General features: G+C 38.7%; 1 protein-coding gene across 1 annotated transcript in view; it reads right to left on the bottom strand.

The window, feature by feature from the left end:
* Positions 1 to 24,540, bottom strand: part of SPOCK3 (SPARC (osteonectin), cwcv and kazal like domains proteoglycan 3) — a 356,111-nt gene that overhangs the window by 159,035 nt on the left and 172,536 nt on the right. The window contains exon 4 of the mRNA XM_008144652.3: positions 14,861 to 14,975. Coding sequence (XP_008142874.1) covers positions 14,861 to 14,975 — 115 coding nt within the window. The remainder of the gene's footprint in view (positions 1 to 14,860; positions 14,976 to 24,540) is intronic.

The raw sequence follows: 24,540 nt of genomic DNA, 5'->3' as shown, positions 1-24,540 counted from the left end.
ATTTAAAATGTCTTGATTAAAATGAAATGCAATAATAGCAGGATTGATCATTGAAAAATCACAATATTAAGAATAATAATACAAATTATCTAAAATACTAAGAAATAAAATTGATTAGTTGGAGAGGGAAGTATTTAGAATGAGAAGTACTCATTTGATATGGCTATTACCAAAAATATGTAAAACAGTAATTAGCACCTCATAGCACCTGCCTATCAAACACCAACTGCTTCAAAAAATAATAGATCTAAATAGTAGTTAGAATAAATAAATTATGCACATTTTGTCACAGTTTAAATATCTAGCATATCTTTTCCAATATTGGGATATTTTATTAAAACCATATTCTTATGTAAAAAAATGTTTTTAATCATTTTGAGAGAGAGAGAGAGAGAGAGAGAGAGAGAGAGAGAGAGAGAGAGAGAGAGAGAGAAACATTGATCAGCTGCCTCCCCTATGTGCATCGAACCAAGGATTGAACATGCAACCTAGTTATGTGCCCTGACTGGGAATCAAATCCACAACATTTTGGTGCACCAGGGACTCTCCAACCAAGCTACCTAGCCAGGGCCATTTGCTACTTTTGATGAACCTACATTGACACATCCTAATCACCAAAAGCCCATGGTTTACATATGGTTCCTTCTTGGTACTGTAAGTTCTCTGGGTTTGGACAAATATATAATGGCATGTATCCACCATATGGCAACACACAAAATAGTTTCAATGCCCTCAAAATCCTCTGTGTGCCACTTAATTATCCCCCCACACACCCACCCCCAATGCCTGGCAACCACTGGTCTTTCTACTGTCTTCATAGTTTTATCTTTTCCAGAATGTTACATAGTTGGAATCATAAACTATATAACCTCTTTTTGACTGTTTTTTTTTTTAACTGAATAATATGCATTTAAGATCCCTTCATGTTGCCCTAGCTGGTTTGGCTCAGTGGATAGAGCATTGGCCTGCTGACCTGAGGGTCCCCTGTTCGATTCTAGTCAAGGGCACATGCCTGGGCTGTGAGCTTGGTCCCCAGTAGGGGGCGTGCAGGAGGCAGCCGATCAATGATTCTCTCTCATCATTGATGTTTCTATCTCCCTCTCCCTTCCTCTCTGAAATAAATTAAAAAAAAAAAAAAACGTTTTAAAAAAGATCCCTTCATGTCTTGATAGCTCATTTATTTTTAGTGCTGTATAATGTTCCATTGTTGGTGTACCACCATTTATTAATTCACCTATGGAAGGATATCTGCATTGCTTCCAAGTTTTGGCAGTTATGGATAAAGTTGCTATAAACATCTCTGTGTAGGTTTGATTTTGTACATTCATTTTTTTTTTCAACTCCATTGGGTAAATGCTAAGGAATGTGATTGCTGAAACATATGATAAAAGTATGAATATTTATCCACTTTTTCGTCTCTTTAAAGACCTCTACTATTCTTTTGTCTATTTGGAAACAATTTCACCAAGCAATATTTGAAGCTTCTCTTGTACTTTTTTCTAATTCTTACTCTCTCCCTTGTAAAGAGATATGATGAAGCAAGAAAATGGCTTAGGAGTAAATGCATTCCTTATGTTTATTATTCATAGTATGCCGTCAGCTGGGTCCCATGTAGTCCCTGTGTCACTATCATCCCGGCTTCTTGTGGCTGCTCATCTTGCTCCCTTCTGTGGACGGTCATCATTCAACCCTGTTCTCACAGCTGACAGGTATCAGGAGATGTAGAAGTGTACACAAAAATCCATTAATGAACATTTCGTAGACAAACTTCAAAGCTAATATGTGTGGCAAGCAGAACTGGAAAAGACCTCCACTCACACCCAACATTTCCTTCCCCACGTTGGTTTCATGCTTGGAGGAAGGAGCCTGTTAGTCTTTCGGACCTCTGGGGAAATCAAAGCTATCTGAGAGGACACGAGGGGACTTATCTACAGACAATCATCAATGACAGTGTTCAAGGAGGAATTCAGCACTCAAGAATCCCTCTCATATATTTTGAACTTCTTGGTCTGTAGCCCCTTTCCTAGGGGCATGGAGAATATGGGCTGTGGTAAAAGATATAAACTAGAAAATCATTAAAGACAACACATTTGTCCAAAGGACAGCAACCTAACAACCTTCAGAGGAACAAATGTATGCCTACTGCCTTGCTATTTTTCTTTAACTGGCTGTCTCTCACTTTTTCCCCCTACACATATGACACATTGCCCCCTTTCTCTCCACTCTAAACTGGAAAAATCACATTATTCTTTTTACTTGAAATATAATCTTGAATTCCATCTGCTATAACCATGACAGGAGTCAACCAGTACATTTTACAAATACTGTATCAACTGCAACTCAGCAAATCAACCTGTAGCTATTAAATAGTATATACATAGCTGTAATGCAGGTAGATAAAAGTGTTGCTGATGTGCTATGGGCATAATGGTGAAGGAGAATTTAATTCTACCTTGGGCTCGGAGACCTGTGGGAGAAAGCTGAATAGAGATGTCTCAATAATTAATGTTTATTGAGTGCTTACATTGTGCAAAGTGTTTTACACAAATTATGTCTTTAATTCTTATAAAAACAGAGGGAGACGGATCGTATAATTATCTTCTCTACCATATAAACAAGAAAACTGAGTATTGGGGAGTTTAATATGCTCAAAGCCATTTTGATACCAAGAAATGGAGACAGATTTCAAAGCCAGCCAGACTAGTATCAAATTACTCACCATTAACCATTATGCTAAAAGCCTCTTCAGACATGGAACATTTGCCAAAAGAACAAGAAAATAAGTGGGCAGAACATTTCACTAGGAAAAATACTCAAACACAACAAAAATCTATGATTATAAAAAATACAACATCTTTAAAGAAGAAGAGCACTAGCTAACCCTTACGCTGTTCCTACTATGAATCAGGTACTTTCCTAATTGTTTTTGTGTATTAGCTCCTTAATTCTTAAAACAACATCATCAGAAAATACCTTTTAAAAAAAACATCCCTACTTTACAGAAGCACAGAGAGTTGAAGTAACATGCCCAGGATCACACAGCTAAGGAGAGCGGGACCAGACTGAAGACAGGCCGTCTGGCTCCCGACACCGCATTCACTCACACAGTGAGTTTCCTGATGCAGTTAAGCTGCAATGTGCCACAGGGGAAAGCTGCAGACCAGGCTGTGAAGCTCCATGGGCCAGCTTACGAGGGGCTATGCCAAAGATATTGGACTTTAATCAACAGGTCCCTGATTTTCAACAGGAATGGGAATGAGGCCACAATGATGATCTGTGCTGTGCACTTAAACAACAAAGCCAATGGTTGTCTTATTTTCATATTTGAGAAACATGTATTTTCTGTGTGTAAGTAGAACACCTAAAATAAAACTTGGCCAAATCAATATTGACTGATCTAGATGTACATTCTAATGAATTCAATTTTTTTTCTTTAAGAGCGAGTCTGAAGTAGCTAAGGATTATACACTCTTGAGAGTGATAGCAGAATAAAAGAAAACCCTAAGAATTTTATTTTATTCTGCTAACACTCTCAAGAGTATATAATATATTCAGCAAGAAAGACTGTCTTAAAATATGTTAAGCAGTACCTTAGGCAATGTTTATCCAGATTATTATAAAGGAATATAAGATTGTTGAAAATAAAGTTACCTCTAAAGTACTTAGAATGTCTCATTTATATAACATGCTTTATAAGTGCTAATATGTTTCAAAAGACATGAACACATAGCCCTGGCTGGCATGGCTCATTTGATGGGACATCCTCCCATGCACTTGCTAGTTCGATTCACAGTCAGAGCACATACCGAAGTTGTGGGTTTGATCCCTGATAGGGAGTGTGCAGGAGGAAGCCAATTGATGTTTTACTCTCACATGGATGTTTATCTATCTCTTCCCTTCTCCCTTCCTCTCTCTCCAAAAATCAATAAAAATATATTTTTAAAAGATATTATTGCATTATAATCAAAAGAAAAAATTCTGGAATGTCTATGATCAGGCTCAATGTCCAAGTCTACCACCTGAGAAAATCATGCAAATTCTGTCTCAGTTTTTATTATTGTAAATGTGTGTAATAAATGTAACCCACTTTACCTCATATCATTGTTGTCAGATTAAATTAGTTATACATATAAATACATATATATGCATGTGTGCATGGGTATGTTTTAGATATGCAAATATATGTATACATACACATATACACACAAATATACATATACAAATCTTTTAAGGAGACCCAGACATAAATTAAACACTATGAAGTTTAGCTATTATCTGTGTTTAAAAAGAGGAATCAATGTTACACTAATTCATTATCAACAATATTATGACCCATTTTTTAATGCAATTAATATTAAAAAGCAATTCAATTATGGACTTTGGGTGATAATGATCTGTGAATGTAGATTTACAGCTATAAGAAAATTACCACCCTGGTGGGAGATAATGGAGGAGGTATGTACATGCAGGTACAGAGGCTATGTGAGAAATTCTCTATACTTTCTGTTCAATATTGCTATAAGTCTTAGCTTGTTCTTTTAAAAAGAGTATTAAAAAAAAAAAAGTGTTCCAAACCCTCTATAGCCTAACCAAAAGAGAGTTATGGAGAGCTAGGTACTTAAAAACATGATTAAAATTCATTTATAATTATAAAAAGAATCTCTCTATATAAAAGCCTAAGTGACCTAATGACCAAACAACCAGTTGACCGGTCGCTATGTTGAGCACTGACCACTAGGGGTCAGACACTCAATGCAGGAGCTGCCCCCTGGTGGTCACTGCACTCCCACAGCCAACCTCCCGTGGCTGGCCAACCTCCGTGGTCCCTCCCCCTGGCTGGCTGGACCCAATTGGGACTGGGCAAGATGGCCCCAATTGCCAGCCAGGCTGAGGGACCCCCACCTGTGCATGAATTCATGCACCAGGCCTCTGGTGTATATATAAAATGATAGACATAATTTTAAATCTTAAATCTGCCCTATCTATCTATCTATCTATCTATCTATCTATTATCTTTCTGTATAATAAATATCAGACAGACTACCCAACATCTCTGAGCTTCAGTATTTCTTTCTATAAAATGAACATAATAATCTTTAGTACAAAGCATTAGGGTTGTAACACCAAAATAAATTTAAGGCACTTAGTAGAGCTTTACACATATTAAATGTACAATAAATGGTGGGATTCATTCTCCCTATGGGCAACTTTACTGCATTCATATAACATAGAGATAAAATCTTAGGTAAGTATAAGGAACATTATTTTAAAATAATTATATGTTCAATTCAGTTAAACAAACATATTTGGGACTCTACAATTCAGTTCCTATTATTAAATCTTCCCATAATAAATATTTCAACATTATAGCAGTGGAAATATAAATACTATAGTCATTTATTTAATTACTATATAAAGGAGTTCTAATCTTATTTTGAATATTATCATAAAAATTATGATCATAGCCCTGGCCAGTGTGGCTCAGTTGGTTGAGCATTGTCCCATGCACCGAGAGGTCTCTGATTTGAATCCCTGTCAGGGCACATGCCCAGGTTGCAGGCTCCATCCCCAGTAGGAGTCTTGCAGGAGGCAACCAATTGATGTTTTTCTCTCATTGATGTTTCTATCTCTCTCCCTCTCCCTTCCTCTCTAAAAATCAATAAAAAATATATATATTTTTAAAAAGTATGGATCCTAAAAGTACATGGTTCAAATAGAGGAGTAGTAGGACTCACCTTTTGACATATATTTTGATGAGTAGCATTTTAAATTAGTTTTATTATTCTTTTATATAAGCCTCCTTGGGAAGCCAAAAGCATTCCCTTATTGATTTTTTTTTCAATCTTTGGTGTAAATGGAACAGAATCCACATGACTAGTTTTGTTCTACAACAACTTCTTCAACCTTAATCTGCCTTATTATTATAAACCATTTTTTCTACTATCAGCAGCATTGATTGGGGTCCAAAACACTGATCTAGAAATAGTGTTAATTATTTGCAGCTGCATGGACAGCAAAGGAAGCTTAAAACATGGGGAATCTTGCTCACAATATACAAAAACAATGAACCAAAAATCACTCAGCTATATAAGCATCTATGAAATTTCCCCAAGATAACAATATAAAAAAGTGGGTCATACCTAAATAGACACTTCTCCAAAGAGACCATACAGAAGGCCAATATACATATGAAAAAATGCTCAACATCATTGATCACCAGACAAATGCAAATTAAAACCACAATGAGATAATCACCTCACATCTGTTAGAGTGACTATCATCAATAAATGACAAGTGTTGGCATGCTTGTGGAGAAAAGGGAACCCTTGTGCATTGTTGGTGGGTATATAGATTGGTGCAGTCACTAGAAAAACAGTATGGAGGTTCCTTAAAATATTAAAAAAAATGGATCTGTTTTATGACCCAGCGATTCCACTTCTGGGGTTTTATTTAAGAAACCCAAAATACTAATTTGAAAGAATATATGCAACCTTATAGTCATTGCAGCACTATCTACAATAGCCAAGCTATAGAAGCAAGCCAAATGTCCATCAATAGATGAGTAGATAAAAATGTTGTGGTAATATATATAATAGAATACTACTGGGCCATAAAAAAATAATGAAATCTCACTATTTGCGACAGCATGGATGGACCTAGAGGTATTATACTCAGTGAAATAAGTCAATCAGAGACAGACAAATACCACATAATTTCACTTATATGGAATCTAAAGAACAATATAAGTGAACAAATTTATATTGAAGTAGACTCATAGACACAAAGAGTTAATTGGTGGCTGCCAGAGAGGAGTGGGGTTAACAGGCTGGGTGAAAAAGATGAAGGGAGTGAGCAAAACAAATTGGTGGTTACAAAATACTCATGGGGATGTACGTAAAGCATAGGAAATATACTCTATAATATTGCGATGACTATATATAGTGCCAGTTGGGGTAGTAGAAATATTGAGGGGAACACTTTGCAAAGTATATGGTTTTCTAACCATAAGCTGTACACCTGAAACCAATCTATACTAATAAAAGGGTAATATGATTATTAGACCGGGAGACCTTCCGGATGTCCTACCGGACAAAGCCATGGTGGCGGGGCGAGGCAGAGGCAGTTAGGGGTGATCAGGCCAGGAGGGGAGGGCAGTTGAGTGCGATCAGGCCAGCAGGGGGGGCAGTTGGGGGCGAGAAGGCCAGCAGGCAGAGTGGTTAGGGGTGATCAGGCAGGCAGGCAGAGGCAGTTAGGGGCGATCAGGCAGGCAGCCAGGCGAGCAGTTAGGAGCCAGCGGTCTGAGATTGCGAGGGGGATGTCTGACTGCCGGCAGTCGGTCATCCCCCAAGGGGTCTCAGATTGGAGAGGGTGCAGTCTGGGCTGAGGGACACACCACCCCCATGCATGAATTTTGTGCACCGGGCCACTAGTACAAAATAAAATTGGAAGAAAAAAGATGGGTCATTTTTAAAGCCTGGCAAGCCATTACATATATATATATTACATTAGACCATCTAAATAATTAGTTATGTTACCATTGTGGAAAATTTAAGGTTATATTTAAGGTCTTTCTCATTGTTCATAAAACTATTTAGTTTTAACTGGTGATGATAATAGTGACAACAATCCAGCACAAAGGATATGGGTATCATTCTTATTTGAGGCCAAGTATTCACAGAAAAAAAAAATCTAAATTTATGACCTCGAAGATGATATATTTGGATAGTTGACCCAATCTTCTCTAGTGGCTATTGTGGTCAAAGCTAGTGTAAAACACACAAAGAGACTCCTAATCAGGCTATTTCTTTGACTTCAGAAGACAAGTACAGTCATGAGCCTTAGAATGAGATTTCAATCAACAATATGCCACATACATAATGGTGGTTCCTTCAAATTATAATGGAGCTGAAAAGTTCCACTCACCTAGTCACCTCATAGTCATCCTAATGTCCTAGTGCCCATATTTATGCTATCAGTTAGAAATGCCTGGATACAGTCACCTGGGTCCCTGTGACCTTCCCATAGACATTCTCCTTTCCAAACCAACCTTAGAACTGAACTGATTCTTGTGGTTCTTATTCGGATTGCAAGATGCCCTTCAGTGATAACCATGGGAGCGCAGGACTGAGGTTCTGCTTTTATTGGGGATGAGGATGGGGGACTAGGGTTCTAGTGCTCACTCTTTACTGGTTAATATAAAACGTAAGAGTGGGAATTTAAAGTGCAGAAAGAGAAAAAGACAAGTAGCCTGGATGTGCATTTATCAAAATCAACCAAGATCTGAGACAAGGAAGCCTCCTTGGGCTTGGGAGGCCTGGCTCTCAATGTAGGTGTGTGGCTGGCCCTGGGTTTATTGCAGAGAGCCTTCCTTGAAGTGGGTGCTGTCTTTGAAACAGATGCCTCTCTGAAGTGAATGCCTCAACAATCAAAGCTTAAATCAGGCCCTTGTATTACAAAAAGAAAGGGCAACTGCCAGGGTTTACACTGCAATCACTGACTTCTTTGTGGTGCTGCTGGCATAGACAAACCTACTTACTGTGCTGTCAGTCTCATAAGGCCATAGCACATTCATTATAATAGGAGGCTATACCATCTAGGTTTGTGTAAGTGCACTCCCTGACTGAATGTATTCCAATCATGAAGCAGGACATGACGGTATTGTTATTTAATACATGAAGTAAGGAAAAAATTAGCAAATATTTCACTTATTTATAAATCAAAGGCAAGGGTATACCAGTTTCTTCAGCCAGTTGTTATGGACTCACCTCCCCCTCATATTTCCCTATCCCCCTCTTCCATTTTTTTCTGGCAGTGATTTATGATTGGCTCATTAAATGAGTGCATTTTAGTATTTGTGGATTGACTCATGCCCTTCTCAGACCATCTTCAACAAATAAGCACCAGGCACACGGAAAACAATTTTTAGACTTACGTTATCTATATTGACCAGTTCAATTGATCAAATTACTCATTTTTTAAAATGTTCTACAAATAGCTATTTTAATACACTGTTCAAAGAAAATATATACTAGTCACCATGTCACGTTCTAAGTATAAGGTGGTGAATAAGACATAGACCCCCCATCTTCATAAAATTTCCAGATAATTGAAGAAGATTGATGTTATACAATTCATTTATGACCCATGAAGTGAGGGTTACCAGATGGGAATTTCAGTGTTCGAAGGTAATGAAGAAGTGGGTGTGATATCCAGCTGGGAGTCAGGGGTGGACTTAGGAAGAACTCATTGAAAAACAGGATTTCCCCTGAAAAGGCAAATAGCTATTGCACTTCTTTCAGCTTTTATGAGATCAAGGGAGGAAGAAAAAGAAAAGCTGTTCCTTTAGATGAAAAAAATAGAATTTCTAATCTGAACTATGCAAATACCCAACATTTATTAAGTAAGCCCTTTTTCTGCTTTCTGTACCCCATCCCCAAAGTACACACAAACCCCTAAATTTAAGATCTACATAATTTATAATAGCCGCCTTCATTGATCAAACTGCTTGGCAATATCCCCCTTCCCTGAGTGTTGTAGAAACATTCACTTAGGTACTGACATCTTCAAAGCTAATAAAACATATCAAATATTAATCTTAATATCAATTCTTTGGAAACTAGTTATTTATTTATTGAATTTAATGTATATTGAGTCTAAGTTCTAAAATAGTGTTTATCAGAAATAGAACAAGACTAAATTCTGTTTCCATAAAACACTTTGAAATCCTCCTACTTTAAAGCATAGCTCTCTCTGCTAGGGCCCCAGCCCACCTGTGCACCTGAGGGGAAGCTGGCAGTGGTTCTCTAGGATGCTTTACTTCCTACTAAGAAAACATTTTATTGGTTTCTGAGGGTCTTTACCTTGTTAAGAAAGTTTCCTTTTGTCCCTGGAGTCTTTGGTTAATAATAAGTTAGAGAAGCAGTGAGACAGCACAGTTGTAAAAAGCATGGACTTTGATGTTAGTAAATATAGATAGGAATCAATGCTCTGGCCATTCCTAGCTTTGTGATCTGGAGTCAGGAACATCAATCTCTCCTGGCTTTGCTGTACAGCAGTTATAGAAAGGAGTGTCCCCCTGCTCCAGGCATGATACTAACTGTGAAGTCTTCATTTGCTCTTTGACTTGGATTCAGGAGGCCAGGGGTGAAATGGCAGATGAGCCTATTCAAAGGTGTTAACTGTGGGTAGAGGGAAACCTGTCCCTGGGTCTCAAACTGTGATAAAGCAGTGTTTGATTTTATATGAAACTAGTGGCCCGGTGCACAAAATTTGTGCACGGCAGGGGGAGGGGTCCCTCAGCCTGGCCTGCACCCTCTCCAATCTGGGACCCCTTGGGGATGTCTGACTGATGGCCAGTAAGTACAACACAGATGAGTAAGAGCCTATAATCTGATAACTAAAATTATTGGGAGGTACTGTTTTGAGGTATTATTACATATTCCCACACATTCTCCTTTGTTTTCTCTTTTTCCTCTCTCCAAGATAAGTAGCTGGTTCTGCCTTTATTGCTAATGGAGAAAGATTCAACAGAAAACTCTGGATGGTAGCTACCTGGGTGTAGACATAGGTAAACATTTATTGAGCTGTACAATTGAGATTTCTGTATTTTACCTGGCATTTGGCTCTTGTGTTTGCATAAACATAAGCAGTGGCTTCTAACCCACAGGTTAGAATCATTCAGGGACACTTAAAATTTACTGTTGGCTGGATACTCTCCAAATCAGCAAAATCAGAATCTATGGAAATTGAACAGAATTGGAACATTAATTTCTGAAGGGGTAGACTTGTTGTTTGGAATATTTTACACACACACACACACACACACACACACACACACACACACACACACACACACTCCTCAAGTAATTCCCATGAACAGTTATCATTGAAAATCAACCCCCAAAGGAATTTAGAGTCCTTGTAAGGGGGCAGAAGAATTCAGGCATAATAAACAGACAATTGTGTTGCTAGAAACAGCAGGAAAATGTAGGCCATCCCTCATGCCCTACAGCAGCCTAAAAAGCCTTGCGCTGCCCACCTGGACTCCCCGGGCCCCCAACAGAACGGGACTTTTCCTGCAGGGCCTGGCACTGCCTGTCCCCCCTCCCAGGTCCCCTATAGACCTGGACCCCTCATTTGGGGCCTGTTGCTGCCCGCCCCGCCTCCCCCGGATGGACCTGGACCCCATGGTTGGGGCCTCAAGCTGCCCGCCCCACCTCCCCAGGTCCCCTATGAAACAGGACTTTTTGGGCAGGGACTGGTGCTGCTCACCCTGCCTCCCCCGACCCCTGATGATAAAGGACTTTGCAGGTGGGGACTGGAGCTGCTCGCCCCACCTCACCGGGCCTCCGATGGACCTGGACCCTCAGTTGGGGTCTGGTGCTGCCCGACCTGACTCCCTGGGCCCCCAAAAGGACTTTGCAGGCTGGGCCTGGGGCTGCCCACCCCACCTCCCTGGGCCCCAATGAAACAGGACTTTGCAGGGTGGGGACTGGAGCTGCCCACTCTACCTCCCCTGGCTCCCCGATGGACCGGGACACCGCGGTAGGGGCCTGGCGCTGCCCGCCCCTACTCCTCAGGCCCTGATGAAACAAGACTTTGTGGGCGGGGCCTGGGGCTGCCCACCCCACCTCTCCCGAACCCAATGGACCGGGACCCACACCCAGCCTGCCCCGTTCTGCAATCGGGGCTTGGGTCAGCACCTGCCAATGGCGGTGGGCCCTAACACAAGCCCCACCTGTCCCAGTCCGTGATTGGGGCTTGGGTCATGCTCGCAGGCAGCGGCGGGCGCTGACCCATGCCCTGCCTGCCCCGGTCCGTGATCAGGGCTTGGGTCGACGATCGGGGTTTGGGTCTACGATCAGGGCTTGGGTCAGAGCCCGCCGATGGCGGCGGGCACTAACACAAGCCCCGCCTGCCCCGGTCCGTGATCAGGGCTTGGGTCCCACTGGCTGTGGCAGGCGCTGCCCCCTCCCCATGCCATGTTTGCTGGGTTAATTTGCATAGCACCCCTGATTGGCTGTGGGCGTAGCGAAGGTACGGCCAATTAGCATATTACTCTTTTATTAGGTAGGATCATTGACCAGGTCTCTGTAACTTAGGTGAGGCATTATACCGAATTCATTTCAACAGCACCCTCCTATTGATTTTTTTTCTATATGATTTCATTTATATGTAGAATCTAAAAAAAAAAAACAAAAAACAAAAAACAAAACAAAACAAAAAACAAATGAATAAACAAGACAGAAACAGACGGAGGTATAGATAGAAAGAACAAGTTCATGGTTGCCAAAAGGGAGTGACACTTTATTTTATTATTTTTTTAAATTTCTTTATTGATTAAGGCAGTGGTTCTCAAACTTTCTAATGCTGTGATCCTTTAAAACAGTTCCTCATGTTGTGGTGACCCCAACCATAAAATTATTTTCATTGCTACTTCATAACTGTAATTTTACTATCGTTAATGAATTGTAATATAAATATCTGTGTTTTCCGATGGTCTTAGGCGACCCTGCTAGTGGTGCTCAACCTGTGGGTCGCGACTGTAGAGCCTAAGATCATTGGAAAACACAGATATTTACATTACAATTCATTAACAATTGCAAAATTACAGTTATGAAGTAGCAACAAAAATAATTTTTATGGTTGGGGGTCACCACAACATGAGGAAGTGTATTAAAGGGTCGTGGCATTAGAAAGGTTGAGAACCACTGGATTGAGGTATTACATATGTGTCCTTATCCCCCCATTAACCCTCATCCCCCCATTCATGTCCTCACCCCCCTGGTGTCTGTGTCCATTTGTTAGGCTTATATGCATGCATACAAGTCCTTTGGTTGATCTCTCTCCATTACTCCCACCCTCTGCTACCTTCCCTCTAAGGTTTGACAGTCTGATCGATGTTTCTCTGTCCCTGGATCTGTTTTTGTTCATCAGTTTATGTTCATTATATTCCATAAATGAGTGAGATCATGTGATATTTATCTTTCTCTGACTGGCTTATTTCGCTTAGCATAATGCTCTCCAGTTCCATCCATGCTGTTGCAAATGGTAAGAAGTCCTTTTTTACCACAGCATGGTATTCCATTGTGTAGATGTACCACAGTTTTTTAATCCACTCACCTGCTGATGGGCACTTAGGCTGTTTCCGAATCTTAGCTATGGTGAATTGTGCTGCTATGAACATAGGGGTGCATAGGTCCTTTCTGATTGGTGTTTCTAGTTTCTTGAGATATATTCCTAGAAGTGGGATTACTGGGCCGCCTATTGATTTTTCAAGTAAAAACCCCCTCACCACCCATTCCCCATACATCATTTCACATACTGATATTTTAAATGTATAGTGATTAATTAATAGGGATTCCAAGACATCCAGAAGCTTTTTGGAACCCCAAGGAAATAAGTAGAAAAATATAATTCTGGGCCAAAGTTTTTGTTATCCCTTTGCAAAACCAACAAAGAGGTCGTGACAGAGGGGATATATTACTGATAACTCTGTGTCACCCTTCTGGACCTTCCCACAGTATGTTGACTTTATAGAAATGCTATTTCTAGCAGGTCTTTTACACTTTATGTGCCCAAACTGTCTTCTCTCGCTCCCTCTCCCTCTCACCTGAAGGTACAGTATTGATATGCCATGACATGGTTCTTTGTTCCTGGTGAACTCCTTCCCAAGCCCTCTATCTTAGTTGCATTAGCCTGTCTCAGTATTTGAAATCTGCCAATATAGATTTGAAATTATGGAACTAAGACTTATAATCTGCTCAGCATATAATAAAGGGTTTTACCTATGTGTGCCTTTACATTAATAAGGAACAACAAAGAAACAAACATTTGCTGTTTTATAGATATGCTACTTATATTTATTCTCTAGTGTTCTTATTCTCTGTTGTTGTATATGAATAATAGAACTCAGATGTAAGTACACTAAAGCTAAAATCCGATTAGTCTCTCAACATACCCAGAGAAATCCCCATGATGCTCATTTGATGAAAAGCACAACACGAATGAGGCCCACTATCAGGGAAAAGAGCAACTCTCATAAAAACAATTCCACACCCCAACCAGGGATCACATCTGCAACCCGGGTGCATCATGGTGATGCCCCAACCAGCGGAGCCTCCCGGCCAGAGCAGAATTCCTTTCAAAGTAATAAAGGGAATGGAGACACGCGCTTGCTTCAGTCAGTTATCCAATGATTTCACTTTTGGTTGTTGCAAGTGCCAATCCTTAAACTCAGAAGCAGACTTCACAGGCTATTTCTAAATTACTGATTCTTCTCCAAATAGAGTCTATCTTACAGGAGCAGTGGTGATCATTATAAAAGATCTTTAAAACCCTTTCTTCTCCTCTTACAGTTCTGTGCCAGCCTTCAGGGACTAGACTACAAGGACTCCACCAGTATGAGTGCTTCCATAAGTAAATGTTCCAGGTCCATATCTTTATTTTGTGACTTTTAAATTTTCTTTTTATAACATCAACCCTTCTTTTCTTTTTTCCCTTTAACTTGTTTTTAAATAGAATGTTTGAGTGGGCATAAGTAACAATATTTAGAGGGTACAAAAACTGTAATTGTTCCTTTATTTCAAAAAGCATAAGCAGGTAAATAAACTACTTTAATCCAATCTTCACAAAATTCTCTTTATCTATAATATATGCCTAAATTCTATAATCCCTAGTAAATCTAACTGATAATGTTTCACCCAAGTGAATGAAAATTGCATTAACCAAGGTTCTGAAGCTGTTTCAATAAAACTCTGGATGAACGCTTAGCAGACATTGCCAAATATTTACACTCTGCAGTTATTCATTGTATAAGGAGTACCATTCAATCAGTGGCATTTAATTTAACAATGTTTACCTGTGTGTAAGCCTCCGGTGACTAATGCAGACTGCGGTCTGAGAATCTTGAGCAATGCATACTTTATGGCGACTACATTTCATCTTTAAGCATGGATCTTTAGCTGGATCTAAAGCTAGAGAGAGGGGGGGGTGGAGAAATTTGTACAGAAATTATTAAATTGAGCTTGTGCAAAATGGGGGGCTCAAATCCCATCAAACACAATTTGATCCAGGAATTTAAATAGCATTTAGCTATAAATTGTCTTCATATCCCTCTTCTATTAAGCAATACTTCTGCTTATACACACATAACTCAGAGTGAATAGTTGCACTGTAGTCTCATCCACTCTACTCAGAAATTAAATGCATATACTAGTACTCCTATGATCAATGTGTAATCAAACAGGAACTTGAACACCAAAACTTCTTCCAGTTGCTACTGCCTCCTAAGCAGTACAGGTGGAGTAATAACGTTGGAGTATGCTACTGTAACACTTCTGTCAGTTGAGAATTATATACACTTCTCTTATCTAGATTCAGGTGGGTAGAGAAAATGGATGAGACCCAAGGAGATACCTATTACTGGGCATTAATGGGATTTTGGATGTCCAGAAAAGTCTACAGCTATACTTAGGGCACTGGCTGAGTGTCTCATGGCAAGAACTGAGACGTTGCATTTTCATTTTTCAATTGTTTGTGCCTGACATTTGTACTGCCATTTATCCAGACAAAACCTCTGTCTTGGTGGTTGCCAACACAAAGACTTTGTGATATTTTAAATAACAGTTTTATTGAGAACTAATTCATATACTATACAAATCATTCTTGTAATGTTCAAAATTCATTGGTTTTTAGTATATTCACAGTTGTGACTATTATCATAATCAATTTAGAACATTTTTACAGCTCAAAAAATACCCAGACACTGTAGTTATCATCCCATTTCCCCCAACTCCCTCCCAGTAACCAATATTAGGGACTCGCTAATCTAATTTCTGTCTCTATAGATTTGCCTATTCTTCACATTTCATATAAATGGAATCATACAAAATGTGGTCTCCTGTGACTGCCTTCCTTTATTTGGAACAATGTTTTCTTTCAAGGTCTAACCATGTTGTAGCATGCATCAACATGCTACATTCTTTTATGTTGCTGAACAACATCATTCCATTGTAAAATATGCCACATTTTGTTTAGTCATTTACTAATTGATGGGAATTTTGATTGTTTACTCCTTTAGGTTATTATAAGTAACTAGAGGCCTGGTGCATGAAATTCGTGCACAGGTAGGGCCCCTAGGCCTGGCTGGTGATCAGGGCTGATAGGGGCCTTCCGGCTGCCGGCCAGGGCCTTCCTTCATTCTGCGCCACCCCCTGGTGGTCAGCACATGTCATAGAGAGCGATTGAACTCCTGGTCTCTGGGTCAAACTCCTGAGGAGACACTTTGCATATTAGCCTTTTGTATATATAGATGCTGCTATTGGTAATCACTATTGGTGATGGTTATTGATATTTTGTTGTCATTTGGGAGGGGCGGGCAGAAGTCAGAGAGGGGGTTGGCACAAATAAGAAAATGACACTGAGCATCTAGTTTGGACATATGTCCAAACTGAGAGAAAAAATCCATGACAGATGGCAAACTAAAAAGAAAGTTCTAGAACATGTAGAAAAATGTAGCTGGGGTGACTAGAAAAATGTCCATTGGGAATATGAAGAAGGATTTGTGGGAGCTCTGGGCTTTCACTGGACATGAAATGTGGATTTTAGCCAGTCTTCTTTAGATCTTAAACCTTGAGTAAATCAGAACTAACATCCAAGGTACAAATCAAATTTAGCTTTAAAATGTGTTAAATTTTAAGCACATTTATTCACTACACTAAGTACAGTGAATATACTTTGATGACCAATGAATTCAATAAAACACATACATAGACTATATATAAATATATATTATTTCTGTAAAAATACAAAGTATATATTTCTGCAAAAATTCTTATTTGAAATTTCACATAAGCATGAGATGTAAAATAAAGAACACTAACATATATATAACATATATATATATATATATTATAGGGTAAAATAGTCAATATATTAAACACATCTATTTGGAACACAAATGTTTCAATTTTCTAATTTTTTTACAAATAATTATTATATCAATTATAGATTCTCTTAATTTCTCAGTAGCTCTAACATTTAAGATAAGCTACATTAGTTATTTTATTCTCTATAAAATGTTGAAAATACTTTGTTCACTATGCAAATACAAATTGCTAAAACCCTCTCATACTATCACAGCTTCAACTGTCACTAATTTAAAAACTTTCTCATAGAACTATTGTATCTTAGAGCTGTACAACATAAAAGAAAAATTCAATAACTTAGATTGCATTAAAATGTTTTGAGCTTTTTCTACTTCTTAGTCTATTTTAATTTTTAATTATTAAATAATATTTAATATGATTAAAATTATACAATTCTGCCTAATAATTAAACAATGTCATTGCACCTACCACTGTACCTTATATTCATGCCATACACTCATCATGAATATCATTAACTAAGATATATTACTCTGAAAATAAGTTTTTATTTTGAGATAAGACACATATAAGATAGTACATATAAAACTATCATGGTTAATCTAATATAGTTTCTCTTGAGTGCAAAATATTAATAGTTATTTTTAGTTACTTCTTCCAGTTTTCTTTATCTATACACACTACATTAAGTAATTTACAAAAATTTCATAACTTCTCATACCATACCCACTTAAGAGAAAACAGATCTCAAAAATTGGTATATAAAGAGGATATTATCAGAACAAAGATATCACATGAAAATTAATTTAATGAAATTTTGCATAAAATTCCCCATAAATGATAACACAGAGCAGTAGCAGTACTTGTCAGGAGATGTAAAATAGAGTAAAAGTAAACAAGAAGAATCAAACACAGGGTCTGCAATAAGGAAAAGATCACTTTCTGTGCATGTGGTTTTAACCATCTGTATTTTTCAGTAGAACTCACATTGTTGGCAGCTTAAAAACTATAAAACATCACATGCTGTAAATACAGATGCCTAAGATTTTATTCTTGAAGTCACAACAATAACAGAAGCATCTTTCTCTTGGCTGAAGCCCATGGATTAGAATAAATTCTGTATCTTAAAGAGCCTGACATAAATTCATCCTCCTCTTTCCATCTTTTTCAAATTAACAGCTCCCACTCTACTCTGTATTATTGAATTTGTTTCAAGCATCTAGTAAAACTACACCTAGAAAGAGTTCTGCCATTGCATTTAAATTCATTTGGCCATCTTGTCTTCATCCATATCTTTCAACATCTTTCTGATTGATGTGAACTACTTGGGGACCTGATACTGTTTTGTTGTTGCTTGTTTTGTTTTCAAACAATTGCCTTACAATTTAACCTTTGTAGTGCATTTGTGATATAGGCTTTCCCTCATTCTTTCACCAGAATACTTGTTATCTCATACAGAATTCCTCACTTACTGCAGCCCACAATAAGATAGGCAGTGCCCAGCCATATCTAGCTGCTAATGGTGGAAGTAGCTGAATCAGCAGGTGAGCAATAGGAGATGAATGTGAATGCGGACGACATACCTGCATGTCACTAAGAAAATATCTAATTCTTGAAGAGAAGTCCCAATGTTAGGGAAACTGAAAAGTAAGGACACAATGTAGATGGCAGGTCACAAAAATAAACATGGACAGTGAAAAGTGTTGAATTCTCACTGGAGCAGAGGAACCTTCATTAGTATTCATATTTAGTGCAGGTGGACTTGAAGAAAAGGCAAAAAGTGGCATCACTAAGTTGCAAAAATAGGTATCATTGTTAGAAACAAGAACTGAAATTAGCTTTAACAGGAAAGATTGAAACTCCTAATCTGCACAAATGCATACATTTTAACAGTGTTTTTTCCACAGGAAGCCTAGATTTTAGAAGAATCATTAAATCCTAATGATTCTAGGCTAAAGCAGTCTGAAATCATGTTGTAGATTATTTTTAATGGAGTTAATGATGAACCAGTTACCTTAGCTCAGCCAATGCCAGAGAAAGGATTTATTAGATACTTGACTAATATAATAGAAACTTAACCTTCCCAATATTGACATAGATTTTTCAAAGAACAATGTAGTACATGCTAATAATTGCTATGTAGCCTATTAGGTTCATCTATAAAATAAGAAATTTGCACTAGATGATCTCCAAATTCACATTCTGGTCTCAGAATGGATTATCCAATTTTAGCATACATTTTTTGGCACCAGATATCCTACATGAAACAGACACTTCCCTCAACTGACTCAACATTTTATTCAAAGAGAGATGTATAAGTAGGCAATTAGAATACATTAAGTGGAAATTATGTGTGTATACATCCTATCTATAAAAGAGTAATATGCAGCCGAAACTGGTTTGGCTCAGTGGATAGAGCTTTGGTCTGCGGACTGAATGGTCCCAGGTTCAATTCCGGTCAAGGGTATGTACATTGGTTGCGGGCACATCCTCGGTGGGGGGTGTGCAGGAGGCAGCTGGTCGATGTTTCTCTCTCATTGATGTTTCTAGCTCTCTATCCCTCTCCCTTCTTCTCTGTGGAAAATCAATAAAATATATTTTTAAAAAAGAGTAATATGCAAATTAACCATCACTCCGCTACACCCACAAGGCACGCCCACCAGCCAATCAGGAGAGAGTATGTAAATTAACCCAACCAAGATGGCTATAAAGTTTCAATTATAGAAGATAAATAAATCCCAGATACCAGGGCCTCCACTTGGGTCGCCGGGGGGCATGGAAGGTCTGCAAACCACCACAGGCCCCTCACCCAGGCTGCCCCTACGCCCCAAGGGAACCCCCACCCTGATCTGGGACACCCTTCAGGGCAAACCAGCTGGCCCCCACCCATGCACCAGGCCTCTATCCTATCTAATAAAAGAGTAATATGCAAATTGACCATCACTCCAACACACAAGATGGCTGCCCCCATGTGGTCAAAGATGGCTGCCCCCATGTGGACATAAGATGGCTGCCACAAGATGGCCAGCAGGGGAGGGCAGTTGTGGGCGATTAGGCCAGCAGGAAAGGGCAGTTGGGAGGGACCAGGCCTGCAAGGGAGGGCAGTTGGGGGCGATCAAGCCTGCAGGGGAGGGCAGTTGGGGGGAACCCAGGCCGGCAGGGGAGGGCAGTTAGGGGCAAACAGGCTGGCAGGGGAGCAGTTAGGCATCAATCAGGCTGGCCGTGGAGTGGTTAGGGGGTGATCAGGCTGGCAGGCAGAAGCAGTTAGGGGCAATCAGGAAGGCAGGCAGGTGAGCAGTTGGGAGCCAGTAGTCCTGGATTGTGAGAGGGATGTCTGACTGCCCGGGGCCTAAATGGGTAGTCGGACATCCCTGGAGGGGTCCCAGATTGGAGAGGGTACAGGCTGGGCTGAGGGACACCCCCCCTCCCCCGTGCACGAATTCCGTGCACCGGGCCTCTAGTACTTAACTAAATAGAAGTACACATACACACACAGATGAAAGGATTATATAATGGTGAGTGGGGGATAATCATAATGAGTGAAAGCTTAAGTAGGTTTTGAAACATAAACAGTGAACACAATGAAAGAAAACTCTGGTATAAGGAAACATTATGAAAGGCATCCTATATAATAAAAGCCTAGCAATCATAATGGTGCATCAACTAGAACAACCGCTTGACCAGTCGCTATGAGGTGCATTGACCACCTCTAGGTCCCTCTTCCCCACCCCCTCAGCCCACTGGCTCCAATTGCTGAGTAGTGAACAGGGAACCAGGGTGGGTGGTGGCAGGGCAGGATTGGGGACTGGAGAGCAAGCGGAACGGCTGACCTCTTGATCCCTCCCCTAGCCTGCAGGCTCTGATCATAGCCAGATGGTGAACGGGGAACCAGGGTGGGTGGAGGCGGCGGGGTGGGACTGGAGACTGGCGAGCAGGCAGAACGGCAGACCTCTTGATCCCTCCCCCCTGGCCTGTAGTTTCAGATTGCCAGATGGCAAAAGGGGAACTGGGGTGGGTGGGAGATGCATGGCGGGACTGGGGAGAGGGTGGAAGATGCCCTGATCACAGGCTAGGCCTAGGGACTTTACCCGCACATGATTTCATGTGCTGGGCCTCTAGTGAAAGTATAAAATGGATGCCCTATTCCTGGAATGTCAGATTTCAGGATTAATGAAATAACATGCTCTGTGCCATCAACTTTTGTGATAAAACACTGATGGAAACCTGTTAACTTTGAGAGTTTAATCTCATAGTTAATACCATGTCTTTGACACACAAGAATTTGGAGATGCTCTGAAGAATATATGATCAAGATGGGGAAACTCAACATCAGCAACGGAAAGGATAAGAATCCATTGTAAGGAAATTAATCATGAAGACTGGCATGGGAACAATGGTAACTACAGAGCAGAAAAGGAAGATGATTTTGAGAGAATCAAGCACTGCTCTGTTTGAATAGGTATTCCGAGGCAACACCACCGGAATAAACTGAATTAACTTCCAGCTCTTCATTTCCACCTTTTGTGGATTTTTTCTGATATTAATATTGATGTAACTGATTTTCTTTTGATTAGTACTTGCCTTTCACTTCTTCCCCCAATTTCATTGTTTTTAATTCTTACCTTTTCTATTTTATGTGCAGTCCTCAAGAACCCTTCAAATAGATTAAGAAATCCAATCTATCCCTATTTCTGTTTTGTCTATTGTAATTTTTAAAAAAATACAGTTGAACTCTTTTCTATCACTTTATTTTGTGCTTTTTATTTTGCAATGTTTCTTTTCTTTCTTTGTTTTCTTTCCTCTTTCCTGCTTCATAGTGTATTGATTGCACTTTATTTAGTACTATTTTCCTTTCTGATAGTTTGGAAGTTACAAAATGTCTTTAAATGATTTCCTTTAAATGTTTACATGCACAGGTGGCATAGATGAATGAAAGTAATTATATAATAGGTAGTTTATCCTCCTTCTGAAGAGTATTAGGACCTTAGAAAACATAACACCAAATCTTTAACATTAAAATTCCTCACCATTTTCAATGATTTACACCTGACTTGGACTTTACCACCGTAACCCTGCAAATGAGTCATTGTTTCTACTATTATTTTTCTGACATAGCTAATTAAAATAATGAAATCTAGCCATTTATTTGTTCATCAGTTTTTGCAATTCACTTTCCCTTTGCTTTCTCTTGAATAATTCCCTACAATTTGCTGAAGTATTTATTTTTGTACTTTTTTCAACATGTACCATTTGTGTTATAATTTTGATATATTTTTAATGAATATATCTTTATTTTCCAGTCACTCTTACAGGATGGTTTAGCCGTGTCTGGAATTCTTATTTGATAATGATGTCTTTCCTAACCACAATGAAGTTATCATTTCATGTTCTTTTGGCATCAGGTGTCACTAATTAATGTCTATTGTCAGTCCGTAGCTCTCTGTAAGTGATCAGCCTGCACTTCCTGGATATTGTAATATTTTCTTATCATCAAGATTTTATGTTATAAAATGTTTATCTACAACTATGATGGCAAACACACAAATATGCCCTTCTCTTTGATTTTCAATTAATAACAAAATACAATTATGTGATGAAATAACATTTTAGTGGTTGGAAAAAAAATCAAGAAAACAAAGACTAAGTTGGATATGCATCATGATTTAAGAGCAGGTGAAATGTCCTATTGATAGTTGGGCTTCAATTTGGGAAAAATTCCAACCTCACTAAATAGTAAAACTAAACTATATGCCATCATTTGCTTGTTAAAATGTCTCTTTAAGCTTAATCGTGTGCATTCATCTAAAATGAAGTGACCAGTAACTCAAATATGATTATAAAAACCTTCTTAATGGTTCAACAATGAAGCATCAGTTATGCTTTTGTTTTAGTTCTAACAGTTTATATCACTATAACTCTATGCTCTAAAACTATAGGAGGAACAGGTTTTTTTGGGAATTTAAAAAACTTGCCAGATGTTATAATGAAAGGTTGTGCAAGTGAGCAGCATGGAAAATAGAGCTAATGCCTGATAGTTAATTAGACTTTGACAGCCAATTTTGTGGTGCTAAATGTGATTAAATGTGGCTGCAAGTCTTTGGAATGACTTTCTTAGTTTCAAACCTTAATATTACTTCAATTACATAAAAGCCATCCAATCTAACTCTGGTCTCCTCATTATAAACATTAAATGGGGAGGTCCACAAAGTTGGAAGATTCATGTTCAATCAATGGATTAATTTAGTTAATAATAAATATTTATCAAAATCATAGTGTTTATTTCAATAATGTCCTATCTTATAAAAGTGTATTAAATATATCTAATTACCACAGTGATAAATTGAAGTTAACAAAAACTCTAAATGTTACTACAATGCAGAATTGCATACTACAGTTGTTCTAGTCACAAAGTTTTGATGAATATATTAATACACCATTCTTTCCCATTCTGTATCACTGTTTTTCTTTGTCAGTGCATAGTTTCTTCCAAATTTCTAAAAATGACAATTGCTAATAGCCTTTCTTTTATAAAGTACATGCATTCCAGCAACATTATGTGTAAAATCCCGTTATTATGAGTGGTTTCTATTTTCTCATCTGGCGTTTGATATATAAAGATGATGATATTAAATCCCTATTATAAAAAGTTTGTATTGGGGATTTTCTTTGCAATATCAGAGCTAAATACACCTATGTTTAAATTAACACTTGTTAAAAGGCTGCCTGACAGATATTTATAAAGAAAAGCCCCTGTAATATGGGATTATATTTGGCCATCGTAATTTTGTATCTGTATTGATAGCTATTGAAGTCCTACAAAATCTCTGGTTCCTTGCCCAGCAGCTCTTCTAACTACCTGCTGGAGGAACTCCGGCCCACTCTGAGCGACACTGCATTTCTCAGACCTCTCTCAGGGCATGGGATTATCTCTGTGCAACAAAATCCACAGACTAAACTCACCATGCCCCCCAATAAACTCATTTTAAAATTTTTGCATATTTAATATTAAAAGTAATAATTTCCACATGACTCTTCCTAAAAAAGAATAAAGTTAATCTTTAAAAGACCAAAACAAGCCTCTAAGCATAGACATGCTGCCTCTGAGAAGTGTGTCAAATGTTCACACACACACACACACACACACACACACACACACACACACACACAAAAATGTAGATGTATACACAATATGTTTATTATGATCATTTAATTCATTCTTAGGTGTGAAGCAGAAGAGATTCCCTTTTCAATCTGATATAAAATTAAAAGCATATTTTTTCTTTACCACTAGAAAAATTATTACAATTTTAAAAGTTGAGCATAAGAAGTGTTGGCAAGAATTTAGATAAACCACTCCTAATACACGGCTGGTGAGAGTATAAAATGGTATAATCAGTGTTATCTAGGTCCAATTAGGAAACATAAGACACAGAAACTCAAAGGGAAGGATTAAAAGAAGGAATTGCTAATTATAGCAGAGGAGTAACTATAAAGGTGTAAAGAGAGCTCTAAAGAATACTCAGTGATGATATAGGAAGGTGTGCTTCCTCCCAGATTAGGGGTTCAGACTTCATTGGAGAAGGGTGTCGAGCACTGGATGGCTAAGAAGCCTATTTGGTTGCCAGGGTCACATTCACTGTTCCACATTCACTGG

This window comes from Eptesicus fuscus, chromosome 6, assembly GCF_027574615.1.
Source record: "Eptesicus fuscus isolate TK198812 chromosome 6, DD_ASM_mEF_20220401, whole genome shotgun sequence".
Classification (NCBI taxonomy): domain Eukaryota; kingdom Metazoa; phylum Chordata; class Mammalia; order Chiroptera; family Vespertilionidae; genus Eptesicus; species Eptesicus fuscus.
The sequence above is the reverse complement of the archived record's forward strand: the minus strand, read 5'-3'. Positions and strand labels throughout refer to the sequence as shown.